Source organism: Toxorhynchites rutilus, chromosome 1 (assembly GCF_029784135.1).
Source record: "Toxorhynchites rutilus septentrionalis strain SRP chromosome 1, ASM2978413v1, whole genome shotgun sequence".
NCBI lineage: Eukaryota > Metazoa > Arthropoda > Insecta > Diptera > Culicidae > Toxorhynchites > Toxorhynchites rutilus.
This window is the reverse complement of record NC_073744.1, coordinates 62,492,662-62,515,797: the sequence shown is the minus strand read 5'-3', so window position 1 is coordinate 62,515,797 and position 23,136 is coordinate 62,492,662. Positions and strand designations below refer to the sequence as shown.

Genomic DNA, 23,136 nt, shown 5'->3' with positions numbered 1-23,136 from the left:
TCAGCATTTCGGTGTACAGCTTCCGGGCTCGCGTCTTCCCCACCATGTTTTGCCTTTCGTCGCGGTGAGGAGCCTTCTGAACCTTGTATGTACGCAGGCCCTCCCGCTGCTTGGTCCGCTGGGCGAATGAATTTGACAAATTCAGCTTATTGGCGACATCCCGGATCGAACTTTTGGATCACGTCTAAACTGCTTAACTACGCGGTTGTGATCTTTTTCACTGACGGAGCATCCATTTTTGCCGTTCTTCACCTTCCGGTCGATGGTTAGGTTCTCGAAGTATCGTTTTAGTACTCTGCTGACCGTGGATTGGACGATTCCCAACATCTTACCGATGTCCCGATGTGACAACTCCGGATTCTCGAAATGAGTGTACAGGATTAATTCACGACGCTCTTTTTCGTTCGACGACATTTTTCCAAATTTACGAAAAATTGACAGTGAAGCATGGCCAACGTGATCTATACACTCTTATCTGATTATAAGCGAAAGCTGAAGATATAATTCCTAAAAATTAAATTTCTACAGCGTTTTTTTCGTGATGCAATTTGATGTGACACACCCTTTATCATCGATTTCCAACTATATCTGCTGAAATATTCTTAGTTTATGCGAGAAAACTGAAAATTATGAACGTAATAAATACTTAATAACAGTCTTTGTTAATGTTTTCCATTTTTCTCCTCTCCTCACGTACAGCGAAAACGCAGCATTTGAGTCACAAGTTAGCGGGTATAGCATCTAAAAATAAGCGTTCCAAGTTAGCAATTCTTGAGAAAGAAAAAAAGCCAGTGAAGTGAACTAGTGGCAGTAGATCATCTTCGGTGAAACTCCGCATCAATGTTTGAACCGGAATCCGCTCTCAGTTTACCGTAGCAGAGCGCGAATCGCGAATCGAGAATTTGATAACTGTGTCTTCCAAGTGTTTGTGTTGTGTGTGTGAATTATGGCGGACCATGACTTTGCCCCAAGCTTCACCCAGAAGCCCCAGCTGCGCCAGGAGGACGATGGCAATCGGTTAGTGTTCGAGTGTCAGCTGGTTGCGAAGCCCAAACCGGCGATCGAGTGGTATCGCAGTGAAGAACTCCTTACGCAGAATGCCCGCACCAAGTTCAAGATCCAGTCCTTCGGCGAGAACAAATACTTCGTGGTGCTGGAGCTGGACGATGTGATCGACACCGATGCGGGCCTGTACAAGGTGAAGGCCAAGAACCGTATGGGTGAGGTATCCGCCTCTATCAATCTTAATTTCAGTCGTAAGTATTACTTTTTCTTTTATTTGTGTTTACTATCAGTCGAACAGTTAACTTTCCATTTTCTGTCAACTATTAGAAGTGTATTTCTGTTCATCATTAATGTTTCAATGATATCGCATTATTCTTCAATGGTATTCAGAAAAGAATCTATATCTAGTCTGGCACACAGATGGCACCACTGAGGACAAGACATATGATTGTTCAATGCTATTCTAGACGTAATCAAGGCGCCTACAAGTATATCCTAAGGTGGGCCAACATGCTAAATCTACTCTGCAGACATCTTGGAAGTGTACTGTGTTTTGTTTGTAAACAAAACACAATACGCTTGTGCACAAGCTCGCTCGCGATCAGTCTGTCTCTTTCACGCTTCAAGCAATTAAATCCCCTTCTGCTTTCTTCCGTACTGTTTTCATATACCGCTCCCCTAGCCTACCTAGTGATGAAACGGCCTCACCTTAGGATATACTTCTAGGCGCCTTGAACATAATAGGAGAAATCAGGGAAAAACCGACACACCCTATTTTTTTCAGTTAGAAACAATTTTTTGAAAATTTTCCGATGTTCCCTGTGCACAGTTGTCATTTTTTACGTTTTGAGGTACCTCTCATCTGCGGAAGTCGCTTTGCTCTCAAAACAAACAACAAAACAAAACCGGCCAGCAAACACGAGACAGTCCATGTGGAAATTCGCTCGTGGAAGTTAAGTGTTTAAGTCGGAAAATTGTGGAAAATTCGATACTTTTATAAGCTCAATTCATCGTAGATCATAGTTCAATGTAGTTTGTTAGACAGTAGGTGGTGTTATTGCATATCACTTCTCGAAAACATTGTTTTGAAATTTCGAGTTCATTCGGGGTAATATCGACACCTTCAGGCAGGGTATAAACGACAACTGGTTTCACAGACAGGAAAAATGCGCTTTTACTTTTTATAGATGCCTCGTGTTTTAATTCGAAAGACAAAACGGCAGGGCTGAATTAATAAAACAGCCAAAACCAACGTTGAGTCACGAATGTCATAACAGAAGCCTGGCAGAGCTCATGGTATCCCTTCGCCTATCGGCACATTTCACGTGGATGCTCACCTATGCTGGGATCTTAAAGTGTCCACATAGTATATAGATAACCTCCTAATACTTTGAAATTATTGTAACAAGTTTTCATTTGTTTCTTCAAAGGTGTCGATCTTACCCGCACTCCCATTTATTTCACCTGAGTTGAAGAGAGGTTCTGTAACGATTTTAAGTCGAAGACACATGGTAGATCTTGGAAGTATGTGGAAATCCCTAGGGTGTCGGTTTTACCCTGATTTCCTCTAAGTGTTAATTAATTTCATACCAATCTGATATTTAGTTCAAAAGTTACTCTTCTATGCACAATACCGTTATGCTTCAGAATCCGGACGACATATCAATTCGGACACTTTATTATTATATCCCATATCATCACAAAACCAAAACATCATCGGCATGTTTAATAGACGTTTAATGTCAGAAATAGTACCTTTTTGTTTACAAAAAAAGAATGTCAACAATCAAAACAAATAGGGTAAATAATCTTGGTTTGTCCAATTTAGGGAGTTGTCACGCAACTAGTAAATGCAAATCGATTCTTCTTCATGAAAATCGCATATAATCAATACGAGTTTGGGTTTGTTGAAAAGCCCCAAGTCTCTAGTTGCTAATACTACCATAAGGCGTTGAAATTATTCAAATCTTTATGTTTTTTAACGATTTTCCTCAAAAAGAAATTATGATCATGGCTTGTCCAGCTCTGATCATGGTTTGTCCAAAAAATGATCACCATTTTTGAATGAAAAAATTCGAACTTGCTAGTAGATGTTGCATTTATCATTGTTTGAGTTTACTGTCATTATATTGTTCTATTCATAATTTAGGCTTTCTTCAGAATATTGTCTTTTCTTGGGCATTTGAAAAGTGTTCACCTCAACACACTCAGCACAGGTAAACTATATTTCTGCTATGCGCGAATCCCACCATAAACAAACACACAAACAGCAGCGCGCCAAGCGGTTGCCATATAAATCATTTGGACAAAACAACATTAGTGAATCGGTCAACTCATGATCAGAATTGAGGGCATCTAAATACGTTAATTAGATGGTTTAGCTGCGTAAATACAGCTACAAATGGTGTGCAAGCAAGATGTTTATAATAATTGTTAGTGTTATAATCCAGAAAAGGTCTGAATACGTGCCAAAAAATCATCTGGTGATTGATTAAAAATTAGCTCGAATGAGGGGAGCATTGACACTAATAGAAGGTGGATTTTATAATCCTTTAAAGAATGTGAATCCGTAAAAATATACTATAAAACTACTGTAATTCATGGGAAAGACAATTTTATTTATATGTTTTGAAACATTCGAATACTTGATTTGACAAAGGTGTGCTGAATAAGAGCATTCAAAAAGGTGAGCAAATCATGATCATATTTTCGATTGGACAAACCAGAATCATTTACCTTAGAACAAAAAATGAGAGATATCAGAATTTCACGATCAAATTTCTTGTTGCAGGAGTTTAGTAAGAGTATGTTACAATCCCTAGAATAATGGAGCAAGGATTTTCGATGTTTGATGTTTGGATTAAGAGGAGACCCCTGTCTGGAAGGTCTTAAAATAACGAATTTGAGATCTGAGAAAATGAGATATTTTTCTTGAAAAATCTGTAAATAGCGATTTTTGAAAAATCGAAAAAATGAGATATCAAAAAACGGCTTTGTAACTTTGCGGCTTTGCCTTAGATAATTTATATTTACATGCTGATAAAAAAATTCAGCTAAATCGGTCGAGTAGATCCTGAGATATCGATACCACCAGTTGAAATAACATGGTTTCGATATAAACGCGTTTTAAAATTCGTACAGCAATACTATATCCTTTGAGTTGAATTCATACTTTTGGCTGTAACTTTCCAAGGAAATCAAATATCGAAAAATCCATTTAGGACAACATTTCTGAGGGCATAAGCTTCCCAGGAATGCAAAAAACAAAAATTCTTTTTTTTCGATTTTCTAGACCGGGGTCCCCTTATGATTATAATAGAATAACAATGAAATAAGTTTTGTAGCATAATTAAAAATACTCTAACTTTTGAAGTAAATGTAAAATAGCTTGGGATAAACGACAGTTATTTAAAGTTATCCAAGGACAGGAAGTCGTTCTATGTATTTCGATGTTATAGATATATTTCGAGCCACATAATATGAATATTTTCCAATTTCGAATGCCATTGAAGAATAATATAAAAGTTTTCATCTTCAACCTCCACCAAAATACTAGTTTTCACTTATATTTATACACAATTTCGCATTCGTTTATGTATTTTCTTCCTGTTGTTGCTAAACAAATTCAACTCACAACATCTTGTGATGATATTCCTGTGATCTGTGATGACTGTCCACATTAACCTCTCGTGATCCGTGAATCCATCCGACCCCTAAACAGCTGCCGACGAACCAGTAGAGAAGTAAGTAATCTTTGCTCATATCGTTTAACTTCAGTTGCATATTTATGTTTGTATACCTTATTGTGTGTGTGTGTGTGTGTGTGTGTGAAATTATTTGTTCTGCTCCTTGCGTAGCAGCGATATCAAGCTTATAATAATATTTCTTATTTTCATGACTCGATAATCCTGTGGTTCTTCCACTAAAAAAAACGCTTTCGCTTGCTGCTTTCGACTAATGTGCCAAATTTGATGATATGCTGCGCTTTTTTGCCTACACGAAGAGAGATTGGAACGACGAGAACGGTGCGTAATAACAAATAGAAATGGAATGATAACATTGTGCTGAATTTCCGAGGAGCGGTGATGTTTTTTTATTTATTCATTTCAGTGCGGTTTTTTATACTCAAATAATTCGATTTCGTTATTGTCTGTACAGTCATGTCAAATTTCTTTTGAAAATGAAGAACCATTTCTAGTGACAACATACTTTATTGGCATTCCTTTCGGAATGGACCTGCACTCTATTTAAGGCCTGCCCATAGAATAGGAGCCGATTCCAGTTTTCTGTCAAGATTCCGATTCCAGTTGATTTATTTTCTGTCAAAAACAATGATACTTATATGCTCAATTTTAAAAAGTCCATGAATGTCTTCCACATGTCTTCGCATCTGGAATTTCTGGCACAAGTATGCTGTAAAACACATTTATAGCTCTGTAGAAACAATGTTCAAAAAAAATAAAAATTCCCATTTCACAATAAAGGACTTTTAGAAAAATCGCCCTCCAAACCTGCATTTTTTTGCAAGGATAAAAACATCGAGAATAAAAAATCACATCAATTAGTGAATATACGGTATTCGTGAATGCAATTAATTTACATTTTGAGATGGACAGGCACAGGAGGATAAAATTCTTTAAGGAAAAACCTGAATTCATCCACCTCTGATGAGATATGACCTTCCCTTTCTATATATATTGGGGTGCCAATGAAAATTGTCATCTCGAATTTCAAAAAGTTACCCAATGAAAATGTTCACCACCTCGAAAAAAAAATCACCCTATGCAAAATATAAGCTCAATCGGACTTAAGGGGGCACGAAACGTTTCTATGGTAAATAGATACTCCTTATCCCACTCTAAGGGAGGGCTGCCATACAAATGAAGCATAAATTTGTGCTCAAGAAATAATCATGCAAATGGAACCGAATTTAGCATGTGGAAGTTTTAGAGGGCAAGAAACGTTTCTAAAGTGGTTCACACTCCTCCCACCTCTCTAAGGAGGGGGGGGGAGGGGAAGTCTGCCATACGAATGAAACATAAATTCCTGCATAACTCGATAATTAATCAAGCAAATGAAATCAAATGTGTCATATGGAGGTTCTAGGGGCCACAAAATGTTTCTATGGTGGTTTGACACTCCTCCTCCTCTCTAAAGTGGGGGGGGGGGGGGGGTGGATGCTGAATAACTCGAGCACTAAGTTTTAGGGATCGATAAACAAAAAGAGGTGGGGCTTACAGAGAGAGGAAGGAGTGTCGAATTGACAACAAAAAATAAATATTGGGCGGAACGAAGATTGTCGGGTCAGCATATATAAAAACATTGATCTTGATTGATATTCTAATTGAATTTCCTTTTAATGTAAATTAACTAGCACTACTATAGATCAAACTAATGATCGCAGTGGTGCAAAGCTCCTACAGAAGAAGAATATAAATTACCTAGTACTTCTACCAAAACTCATTATACTAGAAAATTTATTTTCAGTCACAATTCTCGTTCGAGATTGTTCAATTATTTGCAATTATTTGTTTCTCCGTTACATGGAATGCATTTTTGATACAGAAAATATAATAAATTGAAGACAGCTCCAATCGGACTATTCCTTTCTCGAGTTTTGCGCTCACTGACGAATTTGGCAACTCATTTTATTTATATAGTTCGAAGATAAAGAAGTGCGATTTTCCACCTGAAAATCCATTTCCACTTTCGAACAAATATCAATTTCGTTAGCGCAAATATCAAATGGACTAAAAACGCTTATCAAGATGTCATTGTAGAACATTTAAAAATTCAATTTTCCGAATTTTCCTAGTTTCCTTCAGAGATTTCCGACAAATTTAAATTGTCATGTTTTGTTGTTAATATGGTTGGTTGAAATATGTGTAATATTTTGATGGGACCCTCTTTCTCCTTCCAGAGGATTTACGTTACATTTCTTGTACTCTTAAATCCTCATATTCCAGTTTTGGTGCCATTTGCCCTAATAATTCTCGGGTTATGCAGAAATTTGTGTTTTGTTTGTATGGGACCAATTTGTTTTGACGATACTTCAACCATTTTTGTTCTTCGGTTTGATTTGTTTTTAACTATAGCTGCTTACATTTAACAATGCTTTTGCTTCTGTATTTTTTACTAAAAATCCGTATTAGTATTGTAATCAGTGTTGAAAAAATCATCTTTGCTAAGGTCAAATGCATATATTTTTGGACTAGGTGGCATCGAGAATCTATATAGAAGAAAATTAATGTGACAGATCCAGACAACCATTGAATATGAGCCAATGAATTTTTGTTATTCAATATGTTTTGAAGTTTATTTTTCCACCCAGCGTCATTTTCATCTTGATTATTCAAGATGCCAGAATTGAATTTCACTTTAGCCATATGAATATCCGCTGTTGTTTACTTTTAACCTGAGGCAGCTGTGTGCGGTTGGTTTTAATTTATGCCGCTGTTACCGTCTCGGCAAACAGAATCCTGTGCGATTTTTTGCAAAGTTCGTTTCTTCGAACTCTGGCGATTTTGTTCTCTAAATGGTCCAGCCTGACAATTTTTTTTTTATTTTTGGATTTTGACTCAAAATCAATGCCAGAACGAATATCGTTGTGAATGTGATGAATATCAATGTGTTGCTTTTGATATTCAAAATATAAATAACAGCGAAGTTATGAACCCCACTCAACGCCGCATTCATTCATTATAGCAAATTTATTCATGCATCATCGATTGTCATCAATATAATGAGGGCAATGTGTTTCAAGCTAAAAAAAGTCGTTTACACTGAAATAAAATCTCTAATTTCTACTTCTATACTTCTATAACCTATACGACATCAAAATAATTCTTTCCAGAACGATAAACCTGCACTGATTATAGCGAATTGTAATTAGTGATCACGCTTCGATCAATCGATTAATTAATTGAACGGTTACTGCGCAATCAATGAGTCATCAACAGAGCCGAGATTTATCAGTCTAGTAATTCGTTTTGTGTCTATTAGTCTTTTATTGTCATTGGTGTTATTGGTTTTTTGTAGTCGGTGTGAAAGCCATTATTTTTTTTTATCCCTTTTGTTTATTTTAGGCTCATTAGCATTTTAGCTGTAACAGAGCCGAATTTTAATCGTGTACATGTCACATATTTATCATATCTATAATTAGCACATTACACAGTTGCCATTTTTCGGCGTTAGAATATTCCCTTCTATACCATTGCAAATGGTACATATTTACACAGTAGCCATTTAGGCGAAAGAGTTTTCTATCTGTTCTTCCATTATCCACAGTAAAGACTGGACAGCGGAGACAGTCGTTGATCCATTGTTGAGTTATTTATAGAACAGCAGCCCGATATTTCTGCAGAGCAGAGCAGTTGTATGGATGAATCGATCTTATTTCGACCGTGGATCGATCTCCATCGCTGATGATTGTTGCGTGGACGTAGTTATTCTGTAACAATACAAAGATGGTCAATGGGGGCCCTGAGTTTTGAACTCACGATCGATCGCTTACTAAGCGAACGCGCAACCAATGTGGCTACGGAGACCCCCTGAAAGCCATTAGTCAGTATTCGATTAATCGAATACGGACGAATACTGACTATTCGATAAATCAAATACCGACTATTAATCTAATAGCTGCTGCGCCATCAATCGAAGCGAACCAATAGTTTGCCTCGATCAATCTATTTGAAATTCAATGGAAACAAATTCGTACGGCCTCTGTAGCGCGGTTTTTGGAGTCAATATGCGATTAATCGAAACGGGATCATGTAATGATTACATTTATTGATTTACTGTCTTGGTGACAGTTTTTACCAGTCGTTATGCAATTTTTCGTTAAGAAGGGTTGCCAGCGGTGACTCTAGACGTATGCTTGAAAAAATGGGCTTATTTCAGTTGACGATAAAAAAAAATACAAAATATAATACAATGCACCAAATTTTCCATGTTTTGAATGGTAGTCTAAAAATAAAATATCGGATAAATTTCTACTCAAATTTGAAATTAATAAGACAAGCCTGTAAGCTATATGCAACAAGCATTTAAAAGATTTGATCCAGCGATGCAAATACAATAGATCGAACCCGATGTTTCTGGAATTCTCTAGCTTCTCGTGGACGTTAGAGCGGTTCATCTCCTTAGGAGCGGCTCCACAGATATGGCACTTAGCCGCTGCTTCCTCGTGAGATAGCGTGTTACATGATTTCCCATCGAGCATGGTGAACCGAAACTCGAATGTTACCTGCGCAACAATACCGCGGGCTGATTTTTCGTAAGGCAGCATTTCACTGATGAGTGACTCTACTCCAGACTGTTCTTTCAAATAAGGTTTGCATCCTCTTTTGCGAACATAAGCATGATAGGTCTGCAGAAATGTGTAGATCCTGGATGGGAATTTAGTCACAAGGTTTCAGCATTAATTAGTTTGATGGGCAAGAATTCATTTGTTTTATTTTCATTTGAAAACTTTGTAAGTACTGTGTCCAGAACTGCGTCCATGCCCCATTTACAGATCAATTCCGCTTTTGTAGGCTTAGTTATGTGCAAGGTTTCAACAATACCATTAACTGTTGAGTTAACCAGTTCCAAAATGTCCGCCATTGCTAATGTCTCCTAAGACGATATGTTTTGCGGGATGATCTTATTTTTTGCTTGTTTCGGGGCATACAGACTTGGTAAGCAATCATTATGTATGAGCGGAAGTCGGTGGAAGTTTATTTGAAAACGATGTTTAGAGTTTGAAATTTGATGTCATCATTCTTTCATTTCTTTGCAAATTCAACTTCCCTGTTTCTCAAGAGTAATATTAAAACCAAGCCACTTTTTCATTAAAATATCCTCTACTTGATTGCATTCCATTTCAATTGATTTGATGGCAAATTTCAAACTGGTTGTAATTCGATTCGTTTTTAAAAGTCAAATCTTACTTTTAAAAACGAAGCGAATTACAACCAGTTTGAAATTTCACTAAATACATCCCATTCAACAATCTCTCCAAATATTGGCAGCTTAGCTACTTTTATTAGTAGTTGTGATAATTTATCTAGCTCGCCAATACTTGTTTATAAAACTGTAAAATGAATTTTTGTTTACGACTCAACGCTTTGTGCGTTGTACCGAAGTCCACCAATCCTCCCAAAACAAAACGATAGAAAATTTCAACCAATAGAAAATTTCTGTGCGAACCACAAACGGAGGATCTACTTCAATAGTTTTGTGGTCAAACAGAGACGCAGCTGACCTCCAAGGCCACGGGTGATCTAAAGATCGTGCTGACATTTATCTTTCCATCAATCATGACTAAGGTTCCGATTAACTGTCGTAAGGCTGCCTGGCAGTGCGTCGATTCATTATTTAGAAGGCTCAACAAGGAAAATTTGATCCATTGAATTATACCTTTAGTTTTTTTTTCTTCATCGCCATCCGAAATAAGTCCATTTTTTAAATGGATACGTCTCGGACTGTGCTTAGTTCTGTTCTTGTTTTTAAGGGACTTTAACCCGAAAGTCATTCGTCCCTATCTGTGCTTAGTACGTAAGGCATGTGTACACACAATATGTCGAAGCGTGCGACGAACACCTCACTGATAACTATCATATTTGATTCGCAGACAAATTGACGGCCTTGCGCCAACGTTCATCAAGAAGCCCTCCATCCAGCAAGAGAACGATGGCAAGCGGCTGATCTTCGAGTGTCAGATTCAGGCAGATCCCAAGCCACAGATCAGATGGTCACACAATAGCAAAGTGATCGACAACACACCAAGGCATAAGGTAGGGTCCCACTTGTGACAGTACCGGTGATATCGATCCTAATCAAGCACATACGTCATAACTTTGTTTACAGTTCAAAGTACAAAACGATGGCAAGCATTACTTCGCGACGCTGGAAGTGGACAATGTTACGTTTGAGGATTCGGGCAAGTACAAGGTGACGGCTAAGAACGAACTGGGCGAATCGAGCGCAACAATTAGTTTGAACTTCGACAGTGAGTATAACTACGGGCAATTGAAGCTAAATTTTTGTGTTGTAAATTTCATTCCCACAAAATCTCCCGATTTCAATGTTTGTGTTGTTAGTATACTCTCCTTCTTGTCACGAACAATAATTTCCTGAATCATCTGCACTTCATTTGTACTTCATTTTCTCTTGGCTTAGAAACATTTCCTCAGATTGGTAGAACATTATTTGGTCCCAGAGAATGTTCGTAACCCCGATGGATTGAAAAAAATCATTAACAAAACCGTTCCATATGTTAACGCTTGCCTGTTCTTCTAATTTGTACATATCCACATCCCCGTTCTCTTTTTCACCAGTTCATTTCCCCTTGTCTGTGAAAAAGCATCATTCATTGTTGTAATTGCTATCGTAACAACAATATCGGCAGAATTGTTGTATAAACAAAAATATGAAACTAAAGTCGCTTCAAAAAATATAACTATAGGTAGGTAGGGAGATAAAAATACCAACAAAAAACGATCTATGAATTGAAAATGAATGCTTCTCTCCAATCAGAGAAACAAAAGTCTCAACAACGGAGATCTCCACGATGTTGGCCCTACCCTAAGCAGACAAAGCGCTCTTTTGAATTTCGAAAAATAAATGTATTGAGATATCTTGATGCACACACACACTAAATGCGAATCAAACAATTCCGTACAAAATAACACGACCCGTGTGAGAGACCGATTTAAACCACAAGTATTGCTTTCCCGCATATTTCCCCCCGGCTCTAGGTGAGGAAGTTCCGGTACCAGCGGATGGTTTTAAACCAGCCTTCACAGAGCGACCTATACCACGGCAATCGGATGACGGCAAGAATATTATATTTGAGTGTAGATGTATCGGTGATCCGAAACCAACATACACATGGCAAGTTGTCTTATTTGATCCTATTTTTTTTTTGCAACCATTCACATCCACTTAGTCACACGAAAATGGCGCAGAATCGCGTTTTGCGTGAATTTTCTAATCCAATAGTCCAGAGCAAACACTGTCTAACGTGTTCCCATCTTCCTCAACGTTATCCTTTCCGGTTGACGCAACTACGTTGTTTGCGTTTGCCAAATTAGGTTCCACGAAAAGAAGGAAATTCAGTTAAGCGGCAGGTTTCACAGTGAGGTTGAAGAAGATCAAAATCACTGCCACCTGATACGATTTACCATCAAGGATGTTAAGCAGTTAGACCGGGGCGTGTACAGCGTCCTGGCGAAAAACAAGCATGGCGATTCGTCGGCAATCATAAACTTGAACTTTGATTCGAGCGCGAAGCTGATGTAAGTTTTTTTTCCCGGAAATGCCGCAGAGTTAGAATGATTAGACAGGGCATATATGCAGGACCGATTGATGGTGATAATTGATTGAGATGGTTGTCAATAGGTAGTGGTTTTATTGTGAAGACATCGTGCATTTGCCACGCATCAGGGGAACCTTAGTTTACCCTGTTAGAACCTAGTTTCATAGGGTGGTTGCCTTTCACGAACAAAAATCTCTTTGTATCCAAAAAAAAAAAAAACGAATGGTATCACCTTGTTTTATTATTTTATTTATGTACGATTAAGGTCCATAAATCTTAATTCACCTATTTTTAGCTGACTTATCGCTAACACTCCCTTTTGATATCTCTGGGGCTTCCGTTAATCCATAACCAAAGAATTTCTTAAGCCATATCTCGTATTTTGTTCATATTTACTAAACCATGAACAAAGCCATTTTTTTACTACTCTATTTGAAGGTGAAGAGTGTTGCGTCAGCTCTTTCTTTGTGTGCATTAGTAATAGCACCCTCAAAGTAGGGATGTTAACGATTTAATATATTGTTCACAAGTGCAGGGATGCTTTGGAGAAGGAAGTTTGGCATTTCAATGTGAGAACGAGAAAGAGTGACCATGTTTTGTGAGTTTTTGAGAATTTGTACGCTTGAGATTGTCGGCCCTAAAAGATTTTTGACGGTCTACTCTACCCTAATTTTATATTCAAGAAATAGTCAAGAAACAGAGTGCGAAGTTGAAAATTTCAGATGATTTTTGACATGCTGTAACTTAGTAAAAAATCAATGCATATCAATGGGATACACATTATTTAAAAGCTAAAACTTTCAATATTTCAATATTTTACGTACATATTTCTATCTTGGTGTGTGTAGGTTAGGGTGGCAGCGAAAATGGTCATGTCAAATTTCAAAACAATTGAGGGGTTGTATTCGAGACACGACCGCTTAGGACTTAGTACTACGAAATCTTTTTTCATTATTATATTATTTGCGAATATGTCGACATTTAATAAATAACTCTGTAGTAAAATGTTCCGGGGACCCTGAATAGGTTGAATGGCTTGCTTGGTTTTGTAGAATCATTTCGAGAAGCAACGATCCTTTCTTGCCTTTGCGAGAACAATACACTAATTGGTCATCTGTCGCAATTTGTTTCTTTATATCAATGCACGCATTGTACTGTGTATTTAACGAGAGGCATCTTCCGTGCATCGCCATTCAACAAGCATCAAACACGCGTCTAACAGATGCATACAGTTGCGATAAAAATAACACACCGCGAAAATGACCGTTTATGAAAAATCGTTTCTCGACTCTCGGTCAAAACCGTCAACAAAGCTAGGAGCTTGTTGTATCAGAACAGAGCCAGATGCACTTCATGTGAAATATTCGCTAGCGTTCACAGCTCGAGGGGAAACATAGAACACAAAACGAGCAGAATAAGCGACCTTTGTTGTTTCGGGCACAGAAAGATTCTGAGAATTTTCCTCAGAGAAGATGCAATACTGCAATACGCTAGCGACAGTTTACTTACTTAGAATGGAGTTCATTTCTCAAATATTCTCTTTTTGCTATCCCCCTTCGTTGTTCCTATTCTGGCGGCTACATAAGTTGCCCGTTATTGACAGCTCGGGGAAGCACACAGATGGACAGAACAAATGTATGGGGAAATGGGAATGCTTCCAATTTTCATCAATTTAAACCATATACAGACTATGGGATTGTAATGTATAGCATATCAAGCAAATGTTAGAAAATTTCCAATTCGATTGGTATGCAAATCGTTTAAATCCGTTCGCAGCAAAAATAGTTATTAACGTTAACTTTATTTCATAAAAACGTGGCCTGTTTTCTGATTTGGCACCCTTAATGAAAGACGTAGTCCTACGTCAAAACTGACCATGTACATTTTGTTTATTGGCCCAAAAATGACCTGTGCAAAGTTTCAGCTCAATCGGACATGATGTAGGGGTGCCTCAAAGCGCTCAATGTTTTAATTTTTTCATCCTCGAGGATCTTCCAAGGGGGGGCAAACGAAATTTGGAAAATCGAAATTTTTTTTCGATGCCAAATGACTCAAAAATGCAGGAATATCGAGATCTGGTGTCATCTCGAAAACAAATTTTTGACCGAAAATCGAGCTTTTGGGACAGCCTGAGAGGCAATGAAGGTATGGAAAAATTTTTATCGAATTTGAATAACCGACCATGTACAATTTGTATATTGGCCCAAATAATGACCTGTGCAAAATCGGACATGATTTAGGAGTGCCTCAAAGCTCTCAAAGTTTTGATTAGAAGTTCCTCTGGACCAATTTCAAGCTTTAGTTCTTCCATTATCTCCAAAGCGCCTTGTAGACCATGATTGAAGTTACAAGTGGTTAAACGTCATAAACGTACCCTGCACCCGAGATGGAAAATGAAAGGTGGGAAGATTTTTAAATCTGTGACGTCACAGATTTTGTTTATGTATGTTACTTTTCTTATGATAGTCCACTACATAGGAAAAGTGTTATTATTAAAAGTGAAAATAAGCAGATGAAATGAACGAACTAGTTTTTTTTTCTGAAATCAATGCCAGCGTTCAAAATCATAAGAGCCCAACTGACATTTTAGCAGAAACTGAAATATCAGTATTATTGAGGTGTTCCAAACTTAATTTTAGTTCAAGTTTACTTCTCGTTACGTCGAACAAAAACGTAAATAAACAAAGTCAAAGATACATAATCTTTTGTTCCTTTGACGGATAAACATTTGACAGTGTATGGGAAAAAAGATTGCTAGTTTTTTCATGTAAAAAGCACTTGAAAAATAAATTTAATTGACTCCGTATGACTTAGATTGAGACGAAAAGTTTTCCGCTTGCGTCCTAGTTTTAGACGAATGAAGTTTTCAGCACCCTAATTGTGAAAAAAGTAATTACAATTGCTGACAAGAGATAAACTTCCATGATGTCCAAACATAGTAGACATTAGAATACTATTTCTGATATAAGAAGAAATCAAAGAAAAAATTAAACATTTTAGTACGAGACATAATCTGTTTTTTTATAATGCGAAAAATATTTTTCGGAGATATGTAATCAGTTTTTGTGTGTCCTCTTTCAACGTTATTCGTTGACACATTGCCTGATATGTGAATTTACTATCTTCCTGGCAACTAATACAATCAAAGTTTAACACAACGAAAACCCGTGAATCTTCCCACCTTCTATTTTTATCTCGCCCTGCGCCAATCCGTTTTTGCCTGGTGCATTACTATTGCGAATGTGGAATCGTACAACAGTGAAGGCCCATTTATACGTTGCTAGTAGCTGACTTGACAATGAGCAGCTACTGACCCGGTGGACTCGCTTGACAATTGGTTGACTCGCCTTGTCCGTTCACATAGTGTGAGCTGCTGGCGAGAAACTAGATACTACGGCACGGGTTTACCTGGGATGCCAGGCGATTTTTCAAATGTCCATCAAATAGTCAGAAACAGCAATCAGGTCCGAATTTGTCAAATGATTGGTCCGAAATCGACTTCTTTATTGGTAGTTTTCATCTTAGGTTTTCAGTTGAATGTATCATTACACAATTTTATAGAGATTACAGAGCAGTGTTGAGAATAACACCTGAACAAGTGGAAAAACTGTTGAATTTAATTGCTCCACAAATACAACGCCAAGATACACTCATGAAGGATGCTGTACCTGCAAGAGTGATAATATAAATGACATTGATATGCCTTTCTTCTGGAATATTGTTCAGATTGTTGTCGATATTTTTTAGAATCTCGAAAGCATCCATAGCTAAGATAATTCCGGAAGTATGTGATGCTTTAAATGATAGTCTAGAAGACTTTTTAAAATTTTATTCACACGCGTCAAAAATTAAAATAATGAATGAAAATGTACTTTTTTAAATCGAATATGTATGCTGTTTCTTAGAACCTTACTTTTTTTCGCAAGTTGTGAGTGAATTTTGAATGAAAATTGTGCCTGATAATGATTCTATATTAGACATTCTCCAGAAAACTATCTCAAAAAGAAAGCGTGCCCCGCCAGCGTGCAAAACAGAATAACAATGATTTCGTTAAGAAACTATGAGGGTTTTATTTGTTTTTCCAATAATTTTCAAGTCTATAAATATCTTCGCATATTTTCAAATATCTTAAAAATAGAGACATTTCTTTACATTTGGCATCCCTGATTCGAACGCTAAATTCTGTTTTTGACGTTTTGAAGCATGCGAGTGCGAGTAAATTCAAAAAACTTTGAAGTAGCTCGCACGCCGGATCACACATGACAATAACTGGCATGATGTGTTCACACGGTGTGAGTAGCTGCACTGCAGTAACTGACTAGACCGACTCGTATGCTTGCTCGCACCGTCTGAACCCGGCTTGACTTTGGAACCGTACACAGCCGCCCCGCCATGTGTGTTATATCCAGGGCTCTGGCAACCCTATCCCAACCAATACAAATTGAGCATAGGCAGCACAACGCAGGGCTCGCGCTCGGGGCGTATTGTTTCATGTTTCGAGTCATATATGGTCAACATTTGATTACGTTGGATAGTTACCTTTGGCAAGCGATGTTTTGATACCCATCCGGAAGCTTTCTTGGCGATTTGCAATTAAAATCACGGTTGTAGGATCGCGCGGAATACTTCATTTTTAATTTGAGGTTATGATTTCTATGCTCATGATTTTCTATGCTGGCTACAAAAAGATGGCCGCATAGGACCTCCTAGTTTTATCTCGTTCGTTTTATTACAGTTCGACTGAAAAGTTTATAAGGTAACAGTAAAACAGTAACAGTAATTTTACCATTTTATCAATTTATCGATTTTAACAATACAGCGATAATAGCGATTTGCAACTTTTCGATTCCATTTTTATAGTACTCCTTCAGTTTTTTTTTTCCAAAATAGGCCTCAACGGTGGTGGATACGGTGGATGCGGAAACAATTCGAAGCCCAATTCATGCAATTTTGCCATCGTTTTCATTGATTTGTGATTTTTCAATTTTTTTTTCACAATAACAAAAGTTGCGGCACTCTCAATGCTGTAACTCACGAACTAATCGACCGATTGCTGTCAAATCTTGACACGTATCCATTGAAAGATGGTGCTTTGTGACAGTCAAGTGGATTTTTGCAAGAGGCGCCATCTAGACGTGTTTCCTTAGACTAGACGAGTCAATCTTATGAACTTTTCAGCCGAACTGTTACTCTTATCAAGCCCCCGCGGCGAACTGTCATTTCAAAATCCGCGCGGGAAAGCCGTCCTGTGTGTTCTTACGCTTAATGTTGTTTACTGGGGCGATTTATTTCGGGAAAGCCTTCATTTTTTCGCCTCACTAATTGGACCTCATCGTCAACACGAATGAGAGAAGTGATGATGGCCCTCTTATCAATGATACCGATCAAAAATTGGTTGGAAAACGATTCGCAAACCTTTTGCATACATGAACGAACTTTGGGCGTATCAGCCGAGACTTGTAGGTTTAACATTGAAATAATGTCCTAAATTAGTTGCTAGCAACAAAAGCAATAAATTCTGTCACTTTGATTAAAAAAATTAACTTTTGGACCATTTTTAGTAAAAATTGCGATAGGGTGATAGTGGATCGTGGATTTTTCCATCACAAAAATGATCTGTTGTCTCGTATGGAAACGTCAACTTTGAGAGGGGCTTTTCCATTAACGCCCAATGTCTGTATGACTATTTGAAAATACTATATTTGAAGTTGTTTCTCATGGTATGGCGTGGGCAATTTGGCTCAAATCGATGAGATTATGACGGCAGAAGGATGTATCGGCATTATTTGCGAAAATCTGGAAGGGTCGATGCATTTACACCATCCAACAGGATAACGATCCAAAATATACGGCGAAGCATTCTTCCGATCGACCCCCATTAAACTTCCAGAGTCCCGATTTGAAAATCTTTGGGTCATCCACGACACCAATATTGGGGGTGGATTTTTCTTTTTGTCGGTCACTGCACTCTTCATTATAACTTTATTTTATCTCGATAAATGGCATTGCTTATATATGCGCATTTTTGCATTCGTCATTGAACTCAAGCCTAAAATCATAAAATTTCATTAATCGGAAGATATTTGACAAGCGTTTATAAATTTTCTTGTTTTAAAAGTTCGGCTGAAAAGTTGATAAGGTTGGCGCCTCTTGCAAAAATCTACTTGACCATCACAAAGCACCATCTTTCAATGGATACGTGTCAAAATTTGACAGCAATCGGTCGATTAGTTCGTGAGTTACAGCATTGAGAGTGCAGCAACTTTTGTTATTGTGAAAAAAATTGAAAAATCACAAAATAATTAAAACGATGGCAAAATTGCATGAATTGGGCTTCAAATTGCTTCCGCATCCACCGTATTCTCCAGATCTGACCCCAGCTACTCTTTTCTGTTCGTAGACCTGAAGAGAATGCTCGCTGGCAAGAAATTTAAGACCGATGATGAAGTGATAACTGGAACTGACCCTTATTTTGAGGAAAAACTGAAAGTTCTACTATGTACTATAAAAATGGTATCGAAAAGTTACAAGATCGCTAGAATCGCTATATCGCCCTCGAAGGCAATTATGCTGAATAATAAAATTGAATTTTGCAAAGAAAAAATAGTCTTACTTATACATATTTTGGAATTCGGAGAATTGACCATGTATATTTTGTTCATAGGCCCCAAAAAATTACCTGTGCAAAATTTCATTTTAATCGGACATGATTTAGGGGTGCCTTAAAGTGCTCAAAGTGCTTAAAGTTTTAATTTTTTGACTCTCGAAAATCTCCAAAGGGGTACATGAAATCGGATTTTCATAAAAAAAACTATTTTAATGCTAAATGTCTTTAAATTGCATGAAATGCCAAATTCTACTGTCATCTCGAATTTTTTTTTATGTTAAAAATCGACTCGCTGGAACTTCGTCGTTTTTTCGGAATACTAAGTAAAACGTATGATTTAGGGTGCCAATGAAAATGGCCATCCCGATTTCTTTCTTCCTGCGAAATGTGATAAAAAACCTATGCAAAATATTAACCCAATCGAACTTCATTTAATAGTGTTGCTGACGAGAAATAATCCCTTGGGAGCACATGAAATCGGAATTTAAAAAAAAAGAAGGTAAAATGTCTTTAAGTTAACCGAAAGACGAAAAAATGACCGAGAGTCAAAGAGTCAATTGTTGACAAAAAAACAAACATCAAGATAACAATAAATCTCAACGTTTCATGCAGTTTGATGGGAGATTTTCGAGGGCCAAAAATCAAAACTTTGAGCGCATTGCGGCACCCCTCATGTTGCATTATGCTGAATGGCATGAAAAAAAAAATCCTGAAAACACACATTTTTTTTGAATGATAAAATTAAATGCTACATATTTCAAAACGCTGGCCATCACTAGCCACTACTTTTTTCCATATCTCTGGCCATTTACTGCAAAAAGATCGAAAATTGATGAAGTGGTTCAAAAGATAGATTATTTAAAAAATGAATGTAACAGGAAAAAAATCGGATGTATCGAAAAAGAGGAAAACAAGTGTTCCTGAAATTTTGATATGCTATGTGAAAAAGTCCGAAATGAACATAAAAGGGGTCCGAAACCTCGAAAACCACACAAAAAAACATTGTTGAAGTTTCGCAGACAAAAATTTGCATTTCAGGTACCATATACAGGGAAACTTCGGTATAACGTACATTTTACGTTAAAATTGTACGTTGTATCGAATTGTACGTTATATCGAAGCATAAAAAAGAACTCAGTAACATAGCTTATATTACTTTTTTGTGTTGCTGTCTGGGTAAGATAAGTAAATAATGATGAAAAAGTTCTACTAGATCATGAAGCCAACCTTTATCATGATCATACTGTTGAATAAAACTCGATTCGTTTAGAATCCGGAATCATAGAACTAATTGTATCTCGGGGTTGGTTAAAAGTACAAAAAAATATATAAAACATATCAAAATATAGATAATTTATTGTTTTATCTGAAAAAAATATTGTAAAAATTATTCCATTACAGTTCTGATGAATTTTCATACTTTTCTTCGGATACTCTCCATCAAAGCAGGCTTTGTTTTTCGATCTTTTCATGTCTGCAGCATCCCGAGTCACTTTCGCATAAATTTCGCAATTCCGCTTCACGATCGCTCAATGTTTTTCGATTTGGCGGAATTGGCGGCAATTGGGAGGATTGAGATCTCTTTCAATGTAATCGATCCCATTGTCACGGGTGACCACAGAGAGTTTGCGTTAACTATCTCAATACCTTCAACCTCAGCTTCCGATCGTATGTTCCACTAAGATCTGTCCTCTGATCTTTCAGAACAACACTTACACGTTCACAAAAACGTTTTAGTACATTATATACTGTCGATTTAGCCACCTTCAGCGATTTGGTGATTTGAGTACCTGACAAAACGGATCAACGTGGAATTTTCACCGTCGAAAGATACAGGGTTTCCAAACCATTAGCTGTCAAAATATTTGAGAAACGCCTACTACGGCCGCTGGTATAAAATGAACTGCGATTCCGGATTCTAACTGAATTAAACCTCAAGGGTAAATTGATAAAATGACCGCTTGCATCTTTATTCTCCAGCACAATCGTCATATTGCCATATTGCTGAGCATGTAATGTAAAAATGTAAATTTCATATGGAAATCCTGATTATGGGTTATGGTTTCAAATATGAGACTATAATCAGTTATTCAGAATGCATAATACACATAAAGATTGTTTTTATGGGGTTTCCAATACTCTAATTATATTTTTTCAAAAGTCATTCCGTTTCGTGGGGTTACACTAGTCGCACCGCCGAGCTCTCGGTCGAGTAAATCTACCTCAGCGAGTGCAAAAGCAACGAAAATGCACCTCGATCTACAGCGTCTGGAAGAGGAGAAGTCCCTGCGGGAAAAGTTGCTACGAGAGCAATCCAATGCAGAAAAGCTGATTCGGGAAAAAGAACGCGCCTTACAGGAGCAAGCTATTCGTGAGGAAAAAGAGCGAATGGAAAAAGAAAGGATAGAGAAACAGAGCATGGAAGAGGAATATTTGGAATATTCCAGGTAATGGAGAGTATGTTGGAGGAAGATTTAGATGTTAGCAGTAGGAGAAGCAGTCGGTCCAGCAAACGCAGCGTGAATAAGGTGCAGCAATGGCTGAGCGTTCAACAAAATCTGACCTCGGAAGCGGTCCTCGGCAATAGTGACCCAATCGCCCTCCCGTCGGATACAAGAACGACACACACCGATATCGAGCGGCAATGCAGCCACGATGCAATTCTTACGGGCATGCAAGTACAGATGCATCAGCCGACAAAAGTCACCACGATGACTTCCAACAGTGAAGAATTATATACACCATTCCGTCCCGTGAAATCAGTTTCTGTTCGATCGAAGCCGCTAGTCTCGTCACCATCGATGTTGCTGGTGCCACCATCGCAGGTGCAGTCGTCGCAGACGCATGATCCGTCTCATGTGCAGCTGTCACAGGTGCAATCAACGCAGGTGCAGCCGTCTCAGGTGCAGCCTTCCCAGGTGCGTTCGTTTCAGATGCACACACCTCAGGTGCAGCCATCGCAGGTGCAGTCAACGCAGGTGCAGCCGTCTCAGGTGCAACCATCGCAGATGCACCCATTGCAGATGCAGCCGTTTCAGGTGCAGCCGTCGCAGGTGCTACCGTCTCATGTGTCACCGTTACAGGTGCAACCATCGCAGATGCAGCCGTCTCAGGTGGAGCCTTCGCAGGTGCGTTCGTTTCAGATGCACACGCCTCAGGTGCAGCCGTCGCAGGTACAGTCAACGCAGATGCAGCCGTCTCAGGTGCAGCCGTCGCAGGTGCACCTTCCGCAGGTGCAACCGTCGCAGATGCACCCTTCGCAGGTGCATTCGTCTCAGATGCACACGCCTCAGGTGCAGCCATCGCAGGTGCATTCAACGCAGATGCAGCCGTCGCAGGTGCATTCAACGCAGATGCACCCTCCGCAGGTGCAACCGTCGCAGGTGCACCCTCCGCAGGTTCAACCGTCGCAGATGCACCCTTCGCAGGTGCATTCGTCTCAGATGGTCACGTCTCTGGTGCAGTCATCGCAGATGAACCCATTGAAGATGCGGTCGTCTCAGGTGCAGTCGTCGCAGATGGACCCTCCGCAGGTGCGGTCATCGCAGATGCACTCTTCGCAGGTGCAGCCGTCAAAGCAACCGCAGATGCAGCCGTCGCTAGTGCAATCGGCACAGATGCAACAATCGATGGACCCATCGAAAATGTTTCCCCTTTCTCAAGCGAACTCATACGGGGTTTATGGAGCTGAGTATGACTGGGTAAATTCATCACACGCTCAGGTAGGTCCCCGCCTGGTATCAAATCCACGAGTAAATGCAGGTCAGTGCATATCGAGCACTATATGCAATTCAACGGCAATGCCGTATAATTTCTCAAATATAATAAATAGCCTACCACTACCTTCAGCCATAAGTTCCACTCAGCCGTCTTCCGCTGCCATTAATGCGAGGGAATCGTTTTATGAACACCCTTCGCACAATCGTGTATTTTCTACGACAGTCCCTAGTTACCAGGCACCCATTGTTTCCTCTATTCAAAGTCCAAACATAAACAATCCTACCATGTGTGTTCCGAACCCGCAGCAGTTGGCTGCTCGACATGTGGTTCCCAAAGAACTACCAATATTCCAAGGAGATTCCAGTGATTGGCCTATTTTCATATCGAGTTACAATAATTCTACTCAGCTGTGTGGATATTCCGATGCCAAGAACCTGATGAGACTTCGACGCAGTTTGAAAGGTGCCGCTTTAGAAGCGGTTAGAAGTTTTCTTTTACATCCGTC

General features: G+C 38.6%; 1 protein-coding gene across 3 annotated transcripts in view; it reads left to right on the top strand.

Annotated features, from left to right (window-relative positions):
* The window catches only part of LOC129763140 (twitchin), an 85,161-nt gene that overhangs the window by 23,881 nt on the left and 38,144 nt on the right, over positions 1-23,136 (top strand). For 2 of the 3 annotated variants that reach the window (XM_055761940.1, XM_055761939.1), the window contains exons 1-6: positions 700-1,256; positions 4,727-4,748; positions 10,619-10,781; positions 10,855-10,996; positions 11,745-11,880; positions 12,081-12,284. In XM_055761940.1, coding sequence (XP_055617915.1) covers positions 947-1,256; positions 4,727-4,748; positions 10,619-10,781; positions 10,855-10,996; positions 11,745-11,880; positions 12,081-12,284 — 977 coding nt within the window. In that variant the 5' untranslated portion in view covers positions 700-946. Of the gene's footprint in view, positions 1-699; positions 1,257-4,726; positions 4,749-10,618; positions 10,782-10,854; positions 10,997-11,744; positions 11,881-12,080; positions 12,285-23,136 lie in introns of those variants that run through there. The other variant, XM_055761941.1, reaches the window with a different exon arrangement.